This window comes from Ornithorhynchus anatinus, chromosome 17 (assembly GCF_004115215.2).
Source record: "Ornithorhynchus anatinus isolate Pmale09 chromosome 17, mOrnAna1.pri.v4, whole genome shotgun sequence".
In the NCBI taxonomy this organism is placed as follows: Eukaryota; Metazoa; Chordata; class Mammalia; order Monotremata; family Ornithorhynchidae; genus Ornithorhynchus; species Ornithorhynchus anatinus.
Window position 1 is genome coordinate 7,073,162 of NC_041744.1, and position 16,887 is coordinate 7,090,048.

The 16,887-nt window shown below is 46.6% G+C and overlaps 1 protein-coding gene across 1 annotated transcript; it reads right to left on the reverse strand.

Moving 5' to 3' along the window:
• Nucleotides 1–656: 656 nt before the first annotated feature.
• TAX1BP3 (Tax1 binding protein 3) lies at nt 657–16,697 on the reverse strand. Its single transcript, XM_029082576.1, has 4 exons — nt 16,595–16,697; nt 4,921–5,040; nt 3,612–3,689; nt 657–2,566 (listed from the first exon to the last, which is right to left on the reverse strand). The coding sequence occupies exons 1-4, from the start codon at nt 16,631–16,633 to the stop codon at nt 2,429–2,431; spliced, it is 375 nt and encodes a 124-aa protein (XP_028938409.1). The 5' UTR covers nt 16,634–16,697; the 3' UTR covers nt 657–2,428.
• Between the last annotated feature and the right edge of the window lie 190 nt (nt 16,698–16,887).

Here is a 16,887-nt window from a genome sequence, read left to right on the forward strand (position 1 = left end):
TTAAACATTTAAATACACAGGTGAGGCTAGGTAGAGAAGACTGGGCTGGAAAAACACCAACTCACAGAGAAATGTTTTTAGTCCCTCACCCTCTTTCCCTTCTGCTACTTCCTCACTGCCCTCTAGTATCAAGGAGAAACATGGCCAGCAGACAGTGGCTGGATTGCAGCCAAATCCTGCTTAGACACTGCCAGGTCCTTTTTAGGGCCTTGGAGGTTTCAGCCTCTTAAAGGCTGCTTGTTGGGGTGAGACTGCATGAAGAAGAGTAGAACAAAAAGTTCTCCTGGGGCAGAGATTGCACCTTCCTCCACTCCTGGCTGCAGTCCAAGTACCTGGTATTGTGCCCCACCTGTCCTGTGCACTCACAAATGGGCAGAGAACAAATCTAACCCTTCCCATTTCCTAGAACCAGCAGTCCAGAGTCATAGCTTTCATGTAGTGGTGGGCATTCTACATGTCAATGCTTTTCTGCAAGAGGATAACAGGAGTGTGAGTAAGCCAAATATTAATAAAATTAGCAGAAACAGTGATGAAATGATCATCAAGTCTTAAATATCCTCTTAACCCTAGTTCAAAACATTACTATTAGGAATGCTTCTAGGCAGTACATTTCCTCTGAGTCCCTATTTAACATCTATGGAAGAAAAACGACCTTGTGAAATCCAGCTTCATTTATTATTGAGTAAGAAATAGAGAAAATATTAGACTGTATACTTCTCCCCACATTCTACAGTAACAAAAATAAGGCCTAGGTGTAAAATCGTTACCACATGATTTGTATTAATGACAACTCCATAAACAGCAGCACTCGCCATTGGTATTGTCGGGTATAAAATGTAAGGCGTATAAAATGCTGATAGGAAAAATACAAAAGAGAACAGAACAGCTTGTCCATCAAGATTAAGAGCAATGTGGGATCAGAACCAAACTAATGGCACCATCCTGAAATAAGTTAGCCTATAACTGCTTCAGTGTTTTCCTATTTACAAAGAGGGTGAGAGCAATGACAACTGTTGGGGGAGACACTAGGGGCAGCTGAAATGATTCAGTAATGAAACCAGAGGGGGTAATATTCCAATTAAAACAATCTCTGGGAAAGACAACAGAGCTCTCGGAGTTGGGTAAGAAAAGCAGCAATGTCGGCGGGGGAGCAGCCTACTGCAGTATAAAACTTCGTATGCATCTCAGCACCAATCCTCCAGAAGTGTTAGGAAACTATTTCTGAACAGCCATCTGGGCAGTGCCTGCACAAAAAAACTTGTATTGCATAAATGCAGGCAGTTCCAATCCAGGATTCATAAGTGTTTAACAAGCCTGTTCTCAACAGACAGAAGGAGCTACAGGAGAGAAGGAGTCTTTGGCCTGAATGCTTTTGCTAAGCAAGATGCAGGAGGAATTTTTTTTACAAACATGAAAGTCCCCTGCATTCAGAGGAAGCAAAGACTGCTAGCAAAATGTCTGCTGCCTGATTCTGCTGTCCTGGAAGTATTTAGGGCAAGAATGAAAGAGGACAGGCTTCAGCTTCCCGCACCTGGAGGACAGATGGTAGCTCAGCTTAACCTAGTTCTACATGGTCTTGACTCATTCCTTGTTCCTCATCTAAAAAGTGAACCAAAAAAAACTTGAAAATCATGGGAGGGAGTTTCTGTAGCATTTCAGCCCCTCTACAGAGGAGATATTCTGAATTATCTAGGAAGGACACTCCTCTCTCTGGTCTTGCAGGGAATTTCAATTTGTTGTGACTCAGAACGCACTTCCCATTTTTGGTCAGGGAGTGGGGGGCTGATCACAGTTGTTAAAATGCAGGCTGGTCCATGAGGAGCCTACAGCTTAAGGATAGATTTGATTATTTAACTCGGACCCTGCGGGCAAAGGGAAAATAGAATCTGACTTACTGGTTTCAGGGCTTTCATTTCACAAATGCCCTCATTTGTAAGCCGAAGGCATCCTGAGGGCACAAGAGCTCTTTTCCAACACCATCATATTGCAGGAAGCTCTCAACAAGAAAATCACCTAGCCTCAGTAAACTACATGGCACTCAGGCCTTCTCAGATCCTTTTCTTAAGGAAAAAAAATCTACCTCATTCTTACCTACTGTTTAAAAAAAAGACACTCTTGTTCTCCAAGTGCTGAAGTGTTGGCTTTCGGTCTGGCTCTCGGGCTATATTCCTTTACTCCTCATTCTTTGATTTCCTGGGAATCGACTTCATTTAGAACCTTCCGATCATGTAAAATGGGTGGGAATGTCACTTTCCGATTGGGAAGGGAGACAGAGAGAGGGAGAGAGAGACAGAAAATCTGCATTGTCCAAACTTTAAAAAAAAAATAATAGAACATTCCTGGTCTAATACATTTACAATGGTGTCTGCAGAGAAGGTGACCCCAGGGTGATCCCGTTTGGTTAAGAAGTGTCTCCCCGCGGGCAGCACTATGACAGCATTGACTGTTGCACGGCCTTCTGCAGGGCCTGCCGTGTCACCAGGAGCCGAACCACTTCCTCATTCCGCTTTGTGAGTCTTTTCCTCGCTTGGTCGTGCGTCACCATAGTCATATCCCAGCCGTTCACCTATGAAGACAAGTGTCCCCGCCCCCACCGCCCCATTTGGTGAAATCTCATTCCCAGCTTCTCTGCTCGAGTCACTGGCCACTTCCCTGGCGGCCCAGAAAACCCCAGTGGCCCAGCCATTCAAAACAGCCAGAACACCACTCTACCTGGCTTCAAAGATTTCCAGAAATCCCACCTCCTCCAGGAAGCATTCGCAGATTAGATCCGATCCTCTTAGGTTGTGTCATTTCTAGGCACTGCCTCAGCACTCTTATATAGGTCAATCTCTGCACTCTATTCATCTATCCATCATTCCTTACTCTTGCTCTTACCAGTTTTGTATCTCCTCCTGTTCCTACTAATCGTAAATTAATTATGGCTGCCTCTCTCCCCCATTAGCTCATGTGTTACTGGAGAATAGGAACTGTGCTTTCACCTCAGTCTTACTTTCCCTAATTGTTGAGTTCAGGGCTCTGCATCCAGTAGGTGCTCACTAGATGACTGTCTGGAGCCCCAGTGGCTTGAGACCATAAAATTTCTCCCTGCTTCGACACTGCTGCCACATGTAGAAACGAAGGGAAACATTACGTGAAGAGCCGCTTGGGAGATCTCCATTGCAACCATTGGTTCTCCAAGGTTCACCCCAACCCAGCGGAGAACATTCCAGAAAAGAAAGTGCTGGATGTGGCAGCTATCCAATTGCATTTTGGGACTTTAGACCAACGTCCAATTCAAACTCATTCTTAGTTTATCGGATTAGAATGCTCTGGGCCAAAAACAATTCAAATGCTATTATCATATGAAACATTAAGCCAGTGTGCTGTTTTCTGACATCAAGGAGAAATGGCTCAGAGCCATTAAATGCACCCTCCTGACAGGACTCAAGCCTCAAGTGGGCATTCATCAACCCCAAATATAGCCGGAAGGCAGAGTCTCTGGCCAACATCCACAGCCAGCCAGTGTGATGAGATGCCCGGAAGGGCTTCTCACAGGCACTCACCGTAGCACTGTATAGGCTGATTCCCCTTTTGCCTCTTTCAGGATGGGCGGTTTTGCATCAGTTTACCTGCATTATCTTGTCTCCGATCTGAAGTCCTGCAACCTCGGCTGGTCCTCCTTCTGACACTCTGGTTACATAAATGCCCTGTAAAAGACAACGGCTTTATTCCGGCAATGAAGACTCTCCCACCAAGAACCGATCAGCGAGTTCTTGAACCTAACTGTTTCCTAGGTGATCCCTCTTTGCAACACCAAGAATGTACCAGCCAGACCAGATGCATTTGATCTTCTGGAGCTTCAGATGTTTTCTGCAGCAACCAGAGAAAATCCCAACCATAACCCACAGAGCAAGTAAACTAGCACATGCCCTGGGTTCGTGAATTCAGACGGTGGGTTTCATTAGTTAAACTGCCACACTTTTCTCATTCTTTAAGGTTAGGCTTTCCAGGGAACCTCTATTTGGAAATGAACTGAGGACACCTAGCAAAAGGCAAATACTGTTCATCATGCCTAGAAGTCTGGAATAAATAGTAGGGGAAGAAGGAAAACACCAGTTAAGCACCGGGCTACTGAACATCGGTCAATTAATGGTACTTGCTGAGCACTCTACTAAACGTTTGGGAAAGTGCAATATAAAAGAGTTGGTAGGTACGATCCTAGCACTTAAGTTTTGAGTGCCCAAGTTGTGTATGTCTTCAGATAAGACCTTCCAGAAAATGGTTTGTTCCTCCAAACTATCTATGGTTCAGAATGTCTCATATTCTGTAACACTGCCTTAGTTCTCAAGAGGTAAAAGGTTCGCAATTCCTTCTCAGACTGGCTCGCATCTACACACAGGATTATACAGTTCTGGGACTCCCTGGGACACAGTTCCGTTGTCAGGCCAAAAGTGCTCAGGCCCCAAACTAGGGAAGCAACATGGCTTTGAGGAGTCAAATGGATCTGGATTCTAATCCCAGCTCCACCACTTGTCTGCTGTGTGACCCTGGGCAAGTCACTTCACTCCTCTGTGCCTCAGTTCTCCCATTCACCCTCCTATTTAGACTGTGAGCCCAATATGGAATAGGGAATGTGTCCAACCCGATTACTTTGTATCTACCCCAGTGTTTCAAACAGTGCTTGGCACACAGTAAGCACTTAACAAATACCACAATTAATGGGGACTGAGATGAAACAAACAGAAGGAGGGTTTAAAACCAATCACAAAAAGCCAACTGCAACTTCACAGGTGGGTTCAAGAAATGCTTTGTTTCCTTCTGGGACAACGTCAATCAATCAGTGGTATTTGTTGAGCACTTACTGCGTGCCGAGCATTGTACAATATAACAGAATTGGTAGCCAAATTGGCAACTTGGCTGAGCTAACCCCCATCTCACCTTGTCAGTCTTATCCTCGGAGAAGGGATTCTGAGCCGGATCCTGGTCAATTCCTCCTCCAATGCTGAATCCGAGAATCAGGTTTTCACCCTGGCGCAATTTATGAATTTCCACTCTTTGCTGAGGAAAGCAGAGAGAGAAAGACACTTGAAGAGCCAGCTGACTTGATCAGACTGTTAAGAGTGGCAGACCGCCGCCTGGAAGACAACTGAGTCCACAGTAATGAAGTTTTCCATCGGTTTTCACGTGGCCTTTAAACCCCTGCCACACACAAGTGGCATGACGGCAGATTTACTCTGATCGAAGACCAAAGACTGGAGAAAAGCATCTCCAAAAAAAGGAGTAGAGAGGAAGAATTTTACTCCTTTTTCAGGCTTTTTACTTAACTATAGTGTGGGGGTGAGGGGTAGGAGGGGGAGTTTTCATTCAGGTGAATTGGTTTCAGGTACAGGGTAAACTCCTATTTTGGTCTGGGGAAATTTTCCCAGGCTAAAGCTTTGCTTTGCAAGAACTAGTTCTCCCCTGCCCTCTGGTGGTAAGAGCGCTGTATTACCGAAGCAGTCATTAACAGGCTACTGATCAATCAAATCAAAAATTGGTATAATAATAATAATAATGGTATTTCTTAAGCGCTTACTATGTGTAAAACACCGTTCAAAGCGCTGGGGAGGATACAAGGTGATCACACTTACTTCATCCAGCACACTGTACTAAACACAGCCCCTATCTTCAAGGAGCTTACAGTCTAGAGGGGAAAACAGACATTACAATAAATTCCAGATTGCGGAAACGGCAGCACAATAGGACATGGTACATAAGGGCTGTGGATGCGGTGAATATCAAGTGCCTATGAAGTACAGATCCAAGTGCCTAAGCAAGGCAAAGGGAAGGTTATGAACATAACTGTGGTCAATTACTGTGTGCAGAGCACCGTACTAAGCGCTTGGGAGAGCTGGTAGACAAGATCCCTGCCCTTAAGGATCTTAGAATCCAGAGACAGGTGAGTGATTAAAAAAGAGTAGACAAGTATGCAATATCCACTGCACCTCTTTGATCCGAAGCCCAGTTGATGTAAATCAATATATTCAACAGGTGATAGTCAATGCAGAAGTGCTGAAGTGAGAGTTGGAAGGATTAAGATCTGAAGAGAAGAAAAATGAATCATGGAAAGTCTCCTCAAGGAGGTGGGATTTCAGAAAGGCCACGAAGGGAGAGATTTTTTAGTGTTTTAAAGCAATGTCGGGAATTTTTACTTTAGGTGGTGAGGAACAAGCCACATTTGGAGGTTTCTGAGGAGTGAAGAGATGTGTGCAGAAAGATGGTCCAGGCTGCAGAATGAAGGATGGAGAGGAGGCAGGAAGAGATTGAAAACTAGAAGAACAGTAAGGAGGTTGACGTAGTAGTCAAGCTGAGATATGATGAACTCCTGGGTCAGTGTGATGGTTCTTTGGATAGAAAGGAAAATATAGTTACCTGAAGCTGGATAAGAGCAACCTGTGCTTTAACTGGATGGGAATGGGAAGTAAGACAATGAGCTCTTTTTCCCAAAAGTAACCGAGAGATGGAACATGATTTGAGATGTCAAAGACCAGAGCTTCTCTTACAATCAGTCAGATGTATTCAGCACTGTGTGCAGAGGACTGTACTAAGTGCGTCAGAGAGTACAATATAATAGAGCTGGTTGACACATTCCCTGTCCACAATGAGCTTAGAGTCTACAGATGACTGAAGGAGGGCTTCACGCCCGCCTCATGTCAAAGGAACAGTCCAGTCAACCAGCTTCCTGCCCAGGGAAAGGGCAGAGGGAAGATCAGAGGGCTTTGTGACAGTAATAATAATAATGGTATTTGTTGAGTACTTACTACATGTCAAGCACTGTTCTAACCTACACCGAGCAGGTACAAGCTAAATCAGGTTAGATGCAGTCCCTGACCCACAGTAAGAGGGAGAACAGTATTGATTAGATCCCCATTTTATACAGATGAGGAGAGTGAGGCACAGAGAGTGAGAGTGAAGTTATTGACTTGCCCAAGAGCACAGAGCAGATAAGCCGCAGAGACAGAATTAGAACCCAAGTCCTCAGATTCCCAGGCCGGTGCTGCTTCCGTTAGGCTGTGTTCCTTCTAAATGAAAACGTAAAGGAGGGCTGTTGTTCTTAAATCTGAGATTCACCTTCTGAAACATACACGTCTCACATCCCAACATGGGTTGGCCATGTAAATTATAACTGCCCCCAGAAATCCCTCCCTTGGGATCTTCCCTCCCACCCCCCAACCCACCAAACCACCACATGCATCCAGGCCAGGGCTCTGCACATCATGTGCCTTTTTGCAGGAAATACCTGTTGGCAAGTTAGCAATGACAGAAGAGGAGAAGACAAATTGCTGCTCCACTTGCCAACTGAAAAGTCCATGTCCAAGGCAGAGAAGGGGACACTGTATCTCTCAGCTGCTCAGACTCCCGAAAGCCAATGTTCTTTCCCTCAAATACAGCTATGGTTGGGCTAGGGTGGCCCTGGGGATTCGGACCAGCAACACGGACGATGCCTATGACCGAATGCATTCTTTTTCAGATCATTATTTCTATCCTCAGAGTCAATTTACAGCTAACATCTGTTTCCCATTCTACTTTTGCTGAAAATAAATATGGGAACTGTTAGGAGCAAAACCCAGAGGATGCTGTAAACAGCTGTCTCTGTTTATCTTTCAGGCGGGCTTTGGTGGTGTGGCATTTGACATTTTCTGCCTGGAAATTGTTCGGTTCCCTTGGCACCCCGCTGGTCCAAGCAGCTCCTTGAGATTTCTCTTGAAAACCGAAGCATCTTTGCTCTTTAGAAGGCTCTTCGGCTGTGACTGTGGTATTTGTCGGTAGATCTGAAAGCATTCCTCTCCCCGCCGGACCTGTCACCTCCTACGGGGCAGCCGCTGGCTCGTCAGCCCTAGGAGCGAAGCTGGTTCTGACCTTTTCTATCTGCCCTGACCGCCCTCGGGGCCTGCCTCCCAGTCAAGCTCTTTGGTGGTCATTTCCTCTGACTCACCCTTCCTCCCGAGAAAGGGAGGACGGGGGACCCGCACGGTCACATTCCCTCAAAACAGGCCAGGACACCAAAGGTTGCTGACATCTTGGACTTTTCTGTCCAAGTGATTACAAAAACACAGCCCAGAAAGAGCAGGTGTGGGTCTGGTGAAAGCCAGGACAGACAAGGATGGGATGGAATCAGGAATGCACCATAGACCTGCTAGAGGAGATATGTTTACAGGGAGAGTTCGACTCTTGGCCCCAAACCTAAAGATACAGAAACTTGATTAAAGATACCTGCTCTAATCTAGAAGCCCCAGTGCCAATGTCACGGGGGTGAGGATAGGTTCTCTGCTGTGAGGATGCAGTCCTTATTTTCACCCCCTCTGCTTTTTTGCCCTGGACTTCCTGGCTCACCCCAGCTCTCCGGCAAGGCCCGAGAGCTTCCGAGCAGGGCCGAAAAGACCTCAAAATAGGGCCTTTCTAACCCGCTGGCTTTCGGAAACTTGCCTGCCACGCCCAAGCCTCTTCCTGCTCCCCTTGCGTCCTAGCTCCTATGTCAGAGAAATAGGAATAAAGCCAGAACAGAACACATCAGCTGAACAAACACCAGACAGGAACAATTACTGGGAGCGACCTATTGCTCTGTAGGCCCAGCAGAATGCACAGTGTCCATCTCCCAAGTCAGAGCCTGGAATTGGCTATCCCAATCCCCTCCCCCGTTTCCTCCAAAAAAAAAAAAAAAAGACAGCAATAGTGCAAACAGAAGAACAGCATTAAAAATAATTAAAATAGGGGTTAAACACATGGACTTCTCCTAGGCACCAGCTAGCATTGTGCTCAACATGGGATTGTATGTTTTGAAACTGCTTTTCCTAAGAGCAGGAGTATTTACTGGAAACAAGTAGAGTTGGAAAGGCAAAAGAACAGTTGTTAAAGTTCTGTCCTTTCCCTCACTGAATGCTACAAGCTGCTATCATTAAAATACCTGGCCTGCGTTCAAGGTCTTCAACTTATATGGAACTAACAAGTTATTATCGACATGAAATCTTGCAACCAACTGACAAGGTATCTACCAGGAATTCAATGCTCTGGGATTTTTTCCTAAGCCTTTCCCTCAATTCTGTCCTTAAAATTTGAAAAGAAGAGGGAAATTGAAGAAGAGAAAAAACCACATGCAGTAAATGAGCCTGTCTCTCCCAAATATTTGTTCCTCGGCTAAGGCTCTGTATAACAAGTTTCGGCCTGGAGCAAATTTTTATGGCTTAATAATGAACCACTGAAAATGAAGGAAAATAAAAATGGAAACGATGACTAAATCTTAGTTGCAATGGCAAAGCTTTTTTTCCACCCCCATTTCTAACCCCGGGCAATTCAAGTTCTGCCTTGAAGACTGCTTTCCTTGCCAATCAGTTATTCCCTAACTAAAAAATAATTCCATGCCAAAAGAGCAGGCTATCTAGAACTCCCACCAATCAAATGTCCGGGTGAGTATCTGAGAAGAACCACACCCCCAGGGAAGATGAGGGTGACCGTTTGGTCCGGGTGAGTATCTGAGAAGAACCACACCCCCAGGGAAGATGAGGGTGACCGTTTACCAACCATAACTCTTTGAATTTAGGTTCTTCACAATTCTTATCATTCTCGCTCTACTCTTCACTTTTGATACCAACAACCCTTAAAGATTAACTCTCAGGAGGTAAGGGGATTCTTTCTTGGGAGGTATGGGAATTCTTGTGGAAGACTTATTAATGGGATAAACAAAACCCCTTTGATATAAGGAAGTGGCTTGAAACTGCTTTCCTTCTTCCTTTTCCTGCTGGGAGGGATTGGGGAGGGAAGGATAATAGCTGGCATTGAAGAAAGGGCTGGATAATAAAACAGGAGAGTTGGGGTTAAGTCTGGAAGGGTGCGTATGTCTGCGTGGGTGTGGCTTCTTTTAGGTGCTCAATAAATATTTGTTGATAAAGGTGAGGGTGATGTTAAAGAATGTCTGATCCTATACCTTATTTCTTTAGGCTGGAGGTCAGTGGGCCTGGGAAGACTTAGCTGGGAAACTGTTCTCTTCCGGGCACTGAGGGGAAGGGATGCTTTGCACTTGATTTTAAACATTAAAGAGTCTTGATTACTTGTGTTCAAAACCTGCCTTAGCTACTGTTCTCCATTTCCCAGCTTCACTGCAGGAGCTACTGCAGTAGCCCCAAGGCTTAGAAGAAGCAGAGCAGGGACGAGGGAAAGATTGGAAGATCGGCAGAGCACTGAATACAATCCAGGAGCTGAACCGGCCAAAGACGGTGGTAAGGGCAGGCACGGAGAGGAGGAGAGGTCACTGCAACAAAATCACTGGCTCGATCATCAGACTCTCCCAAGGACTGATCTCCATCACAGGGATGTTGGGACTTGCCCCAGCACATGGTGAAATCAAGCAAAGTGGAGAGAGCAGGCAAGTGTTCAGGCACTCCTGGCTCAGTCCCTCTCACTCATCCACTCCCTTCTTCCACTACACCCCAACTCGCACTCTTTGTTCCCCTCAAGCCAACCTGTTCATGGTCCCTCAGTCTCATTTCCAATCCTCCGCACCCGACCCCTTGCTCGTGCCCTTCCTCCTACCTGGAGCCCCCTCTCCCCTTCAAATCTGCCTGTCCACTGCTCTCCCCATCTTCAAGGTCTTTTTGCAGCCGTAACTCCTCCAGGAAGCTTTCGCCAGTTAAATTTCTTCCACCCAGTTAATTCCCTCCCTAATACTATTACTTCAGCACTCATGGGCCGACAGCTCCACCCTCCCAGTCACAACTTTTCTCCACCACTTGTCTCCTGTGTGACCTTGGGCAAGCCACTTAACTTCCCTGTGCCTCAATTACCTCATCTGTAAAAGGGGGATTAAAACCGTGAGCCCCACGTGGGACAACCTGATTACTCTGGATCTACCCCAGTATTTAGAACAGTGCTTGGCACATAGTAAGCACTTAACAATTACTACCATCATCATCAACAACTTTTGTTTATATCAACTCATGTAAGCTATTAAGTCCTCAGCCACACATTTACTTCTCCATTCCTTTTTCTCCTCTCTGTAAATGATTTTGTGTTTATCGCCTCCACTGAATTGTAAGCTCCTGGAGTTAGTTATAAGAATTTTTCAAGTGCCCTCTTAGGGCAGGGCAGTGCAGTTAACGGGGCAGTTCAAAATCAAGTGAGACCATTTCCTGCCCACAGAGAGCTTACCTTTATAGGAGGAGAACTTTATGGAAGGCATTGTGTCTTCGACTCTGCTGTCCTCTCCCATAAGCTTAGTACAGTGCTAGGCACGGAGCAGGCACTCAATAAATACTACTGGTTGATTGAGTGAGGAGAAGGGGAAAGGACTGAAAGAAAATTTAAGTGATTTTTCTCTTTTACCTTTTAGATTTTCATATTCTGAATGAAAACTGCATGTCAAGACAGATGGAAAAGGACTGCCCTGGAGTAAATGCTGCCTTATGTGACGAACTAAAGCATATTTCTTGAGATGTGTTTGGGCCACAAATGCGGATTAGATAATCAGCTGCTTTCTGATAGCAAAGCACAAAAAGAGGGCAAGAATGTGAACAACAACAAAAGAAACCCTCACAAAACATCCTTTGAGAAGAGCTATAAGAGTTCTCAGAATAAATTTTCAGTTTTTTGTTCCTATATATGTTTTCAAGGGTCCAGCCTGTTCACATAACAGTAAGGCAAAATGGGATAGTGGTAAACAAGCTGTCTTTTATATTCTAGTCATACAGAGAAGGGGTTTATGAGCTCATGGAAATACTGATTATGTTCATGCAGATCACTAGAATCAGAGAAAGATGAGGGTCAGTGAACAGACTCTGGGCTTGTTTCCAATTGAAGGGCAGCAGCTTTGATTGTTTTCTTTTTTTGTTTCATCTTTCACATGGAAAGGGTCTGGAAGAATGTTGTCGATAAGTGTCCACCCAGTAATAGGCATTCACATGGTGTTTTTATCAGACACATTTTTATGACATTCTTAGATGACAGGCCCTTCTCTACACTGCCAATTCCATCCACCACGTGCAACTATTTAGTCCGGCGAATTCTTCTGCCCTTGCTCACTTCGGGCAAAGAAGAAGGAAAAATTGGACACTATAGATATCCATCAAGTTGCTCACACCCACTTGGGGTCGCACCTGGAGAGTTTCCAATACTCTACCAGTCTCGACTCTGGGAGGGAAAGTCAAGCGGAGATACACCCATTCTATTCCTAGCTTGGCCAGAGAAGCAGCATGGCTCAGTGGAAAGAGCACGGGCTTTGGAGTCAGAGGTCATGAGTTCGAATCCCAGCTCTGCCACTTGTCAGCTGTGTGACTGTGGGCAAGTCACTTCACTTCTCTGTGCCTCAGTGACCTCATCTGTAAAATGGGGATTAAGACTGTGAGCCCCACGTGGGACAACCTGATTCCCCTGTGTCTACCCCAGTGCTTAGAACAGTCCTCGGCACATAGTAAGCGCTTAACAAATACCAACATTATTATTATTATTAGTGAGCGGAAGAAAATCTGCTACAAGTCAAGGCTCTCCTGTGCTGGGCAGCAGCGGTAGGGGAGAGAATCAAGGGCGGAGACTCAGGATGACTGCACGGAAGGAGGCAATGGTAAACCACTTCTGTATTTTAAACAAGAAAACTCTACAGATACACTACCGGAACAACTGCAGTTGGAGGTGGGGAGTTCTAGGAGAGATGCCAGAGACATGGGTCAGAGATGACTCAATAGAGGAAGACAAGTTGCTCATAAAAACCAACAATATGGGTGGGTATCCGATTACTTCAAACAAATCTATCTGTGGAATGCGTACTAAGCCTTTCAGAGTCTGCATCCTGTAACACTGAGTTAGAAATAAGATAGTGATCAGGATATATCAATCAGTAGTATTTACTGAGTGCTCACTGTAGGCAAAGCACTGTACTAAGAATTTGGGAATGTACAGTAACAACAGATTTGGTAGACTACATCTCTGCCTACAAGGAGATTAGAGTCTACCCTGGGAGGCAGGCATTAAAATAAAATGCAGATATGGGAAATAGAATATAAGGATATGTACATAAGTTCTGTGGGGCTGGGGTGAGTATCAAAGTACTTAAAGGTACACAGCCAAGAAAAGGATAGATAGTAAGTAATCATATATAATCAAAACAGTTGAAGTTCTCCAATATGAGCAAATACAATCTGCTTTTGTACTCACTTTAAAAATATGCTCCTATCTGTGTAATTCAAAAGTTCAAACTGAGCATTGCACAAGACTCTAAGCTCCTTCGGGACAGAAATCATGTATACCAAATCTATCTTATTGTACTTTTCCAAATACTTAGTACCTGGCTCTGCATACAGCAAGCATGCAATCAATTCTTTTTGCTTTCCCCATTCTACTGATTTCTTTCCTTTGGGGAAGCTTCGTGGACTGAAAATAAATCAATCACTATTCTCACTGTAGACAGGAAATTTTTCTACAAACTCTGCTGTACTCTTCTCTTCCAAGTGCTTAGGAGAGTGCTCTACACACAGAAAGTGCTCAATAAATACCATTGTTAGAATGATATAATGTAGTTGGGTCAGTATAGGTGTATCTCATGTTTGAAGATGTTACTTCTGATGTCATGTCTATCCATGAGTGTAGCTCAGGCTTAAAGGACCTCTGTGCAAACAGTACGCTACATGCTGTCAATCAATAGCACACAAAGATCACAAATGTAAAATACATGTCAAGTTTGTCTTTTGCTGTTTGTTAATCATTTGACGGCTTATCTAGTTTTATTTATATCTACGTTCTAACTTGCATATTTTAGTGTTCTGTATCCACTTGCCTCCCCACATTAGATTGTAAACTCCTTCAGAAATCATGTCTTTTACTCTTCAAAAGTTTAGTACTGTGTCTGCCTGCAGTGGGTGTTCAAAAAATGATGATTATAATGATGGAACTGGCTCTTGGAGCGCCTGTCGCTGATTTCTTATGTCTGCCTCCTACACTCTGCCAAGCACTCAATAAATACCATTTATTGATTTATTGCTCTGACATGTTTATTGAGAGAACACGCCCTTTCCTGCTTCCCATAAGGCCCAGCTTGTCTGTCAGCTGTAGTCTCCCAGGAGTGGGCTGCTGTTTCATCCTGTTTCAGTGGGTTGCACTAGGTTGAAAATGTTTTTGCTCCCCCTGCCCCCCGCCTCCCATTTTGAATGACCTTATTTCAGTTCACCGGCTTAGTGATTCTGCTATATTACCTCCCATTCTCTCACCGCCTCTTCTTTGTCTAACCTGGTCATCTCCAAACCAACTGATAAAAGGCTCTTCTGAAGGTTCCACCAAAAAAAAGCAATGTGTAAAAATCAGAGTCAGCCGAAAAACTCTCCTATACCTGGGATTCCTCCCATTCTGGGGCCAAGCAGGCAAGCCAGAGGCAATCGAACTGGGCTGGGGCCAAGACAGGCGACAGTATCTATCACATGGCAATTTAGTGACGTATTGCGTGCCTTGTTCTGAACAGTGCCAGATAAGAGGGAATCACATCCTCTCCTCCCCCAGCTCGAACCCCTGTAATATGATAGTTTTTTCCTTCAACTTGCCCAACTTTGAAAAATTGTTCCATAGTAAGCCAAGGTGGCCATGCATCTTCCACTTCAGCAATTTCTCTTGACAGTGGGAAATAAGTTTGATTTTTCCCCACTGTTCTTAGACAGCCAGTTTTGAGATGTGGAAGGAAAAACACCTTTCTGTCCCTCACGGGGGTTCCATAGCTTATTCCAGTTTCGTGTTCTAATGAAACAGAACCTGTACCCGGCTTCACAAATGCTTTGTGGGGGAGAAAGGGATGGGTTTTCTACTCTGCTCATCCTCATCCATATTATTTATCACCCTATTTATTTTGTTAATGATGTGTATATCTCTATGATTCTATTTTTCTTGATGATGATGTTTTGTTTTGTTGTTTTCCTTTGCAGTCTGTCTCCCTCGTTTAGACTGTGTGCCCGTTATTGGGCAGGGATTGTCTCTATCTGTTGCCGAACTGTACATTGCAATCGCTTAGTGCACTGCTTTGCACATAATAATAATGTTGGTATTTGTTAAGCGCTTACTATGTGCCGAGCACTGTTCTAAGCGCTGGGGTAGACATAGGGGGATTAGGTTGTCCCACGTGGGGCTCACAGTCTTAATCCCCATTTTACAGATGAGGGAACTGAGGCACAGAGAAGTGAAGTGACTTGCCCACAGTCACACAGCCGACAAGTGGCAGAGCTGGGATTCGAACTCATGAGCCCTGACTCCAAAGCCCATGCTCTTTCCACTGAGCCACGCTCACTCAATAAATACTATTGAATGAATAATCACAAACTTCACCAACCTGCAGCCCAACCCTTCTCCAGCAAGGAAGGAATCACGGAAGGTGGGCAGGGCTGAAGAGGAAAGAGGGAAGACCCCGGGGGTATCATCCGGGATCCAAGGGAGGGGGAGAGGGCAGGGGGGCAGAGATCAAGTTGGGTAGTTGGAGGGGGCACCCCCTCTAGACAGTAAGCTCGTGTGTGGGCAGGGAATGGGTCTGTTTATTGTTATACTGTACCCTCCCAAGTGCTTAGTACAGTGCTCTGCACACATTGAGCGCTCAATATACGACTGAATGAATGGGGCAAAGATCAAGTGTGGGGGAGGGCAGAGATCAAGTGGGGGGGAGGAGATCAAGTGGGATCAAGGGGGGAGATAAAGTCGGCGGGCAGAGACCAAGTGGGGGGCAGAGATCAAGCAGAGCGGGCAGAGATCAATGGGGGGGCAGAGATCAAGTGGGGTCAAGGGGGGAGATAAAGTCGGTGGGCAGAGATCAAGTGGGGCGGGGAGAGATCAAGTTGGGGGACAGATATCAAGTCGCGGGGAGAGATCAAGTTGGGGGACAGATATCAAGTCGCGGGGGCAGATATCAAGTGGGGGGACAGATATCAAGTGGGGGGACAGATATCAAGTCGGGGGGGGGGCAGAGATCAAGTCGGAGAGGGCAGAGATCAAGTCGGAGGGGGCAGAGATCAAGTCGGAGGGGGCAGAGATCAAGTCGGGGGGGCAGAGATCAACTGGGGAGGGGACAGATAGCAAGTGGGGGGGGACAGATAGCAAGCGGGGGGGACAGATAGCAAGCGGGGGGGACAGATAGCAAGTGGGGGGGACAGATAGCAAGTAGGGGACGACAGACAGCAAGTGGGGGGACAGATAGCAAGTGGGGGGGAGCAGAGATCAAATTGGGGAGGGAGCAGAGCGCAGGGCGGGGGGCCAAAGGAAGGGCCGAGGATGGGAGAGGTTACACCGCTGACCCAAAGACAACCTCTCTCCCGTCGCCCCTCCGGAAACCCCCTCCGCCCTCTCTCGGGCCCGGGGGTGGCTAATGAGGGCTCCGGGTGTCGGGGGAGACACCGACGGCCCGCTGCCCCGCGAGGACCCCTCTCTTCCCCCTCCTCTTCCTCCGTCCCAGAGAAAGGCTCCCGAGCCGGTGGGCTCCGGCTGGTCCCGCAGCCCCCGTGAGGAGGAGGAGGAGGAGGAGGAGGAGGAGAAGGACGACGACGACGGCCCGCAGCCCCGGGCGGAGGAGGACCGGACCGGACCGGACCGGACCGGACCGGACCGGGGCCCGACCCGCACTCACCACCACGGCGGTGACCGGCTGGCCCGGGACGTAAGACATCGCGGCTCGGGGCTCCTCGGCGAAGGCTGAGGCGGCCCCTCCCTCCCTCCCGGCCAGATAACAAAGGACGCCCGGCCCGCCCGCCTCCCTCATGAATTATTAATCCCTCCCATTAATGACCTCCGCCCCTCAGCCAACCGCCGCGGGAAGCCCCGGCGGCTCAGCCGCCGCCCAGAGCGCCTGCGCCGAAGCCGGCGCAGGCGCAGAAGGGAAGTGGGAGGACGCGGCGGGGCCGGCAAAAGAGAGGCCGCTGG

Bases quoted from the DNA above. Each gene is read 5' to 3' on its own strand.
- TAX1BP3 (XM_029082576.1), bottom strand. From the start codon at position 16,633: ATGTCTTACGTCCCGGGCCAGCCGGTCACCGCCGTGGTG. The intron at 5,041-16,594 runs GTGAGTGCGGGT...TGCTTTCCTCAG, and splicing joins AGCCGGTCACCGCCGTGGTG to CAAAGAGTGGAAATTCATAA. The intron at 3,690-4,920 runs GTGAGATGGGGG...TGTCTTTTACAG, and splicing joins CCGAGGATAAGACTGACAAG to GGCATTTATGTAACCAGAGT.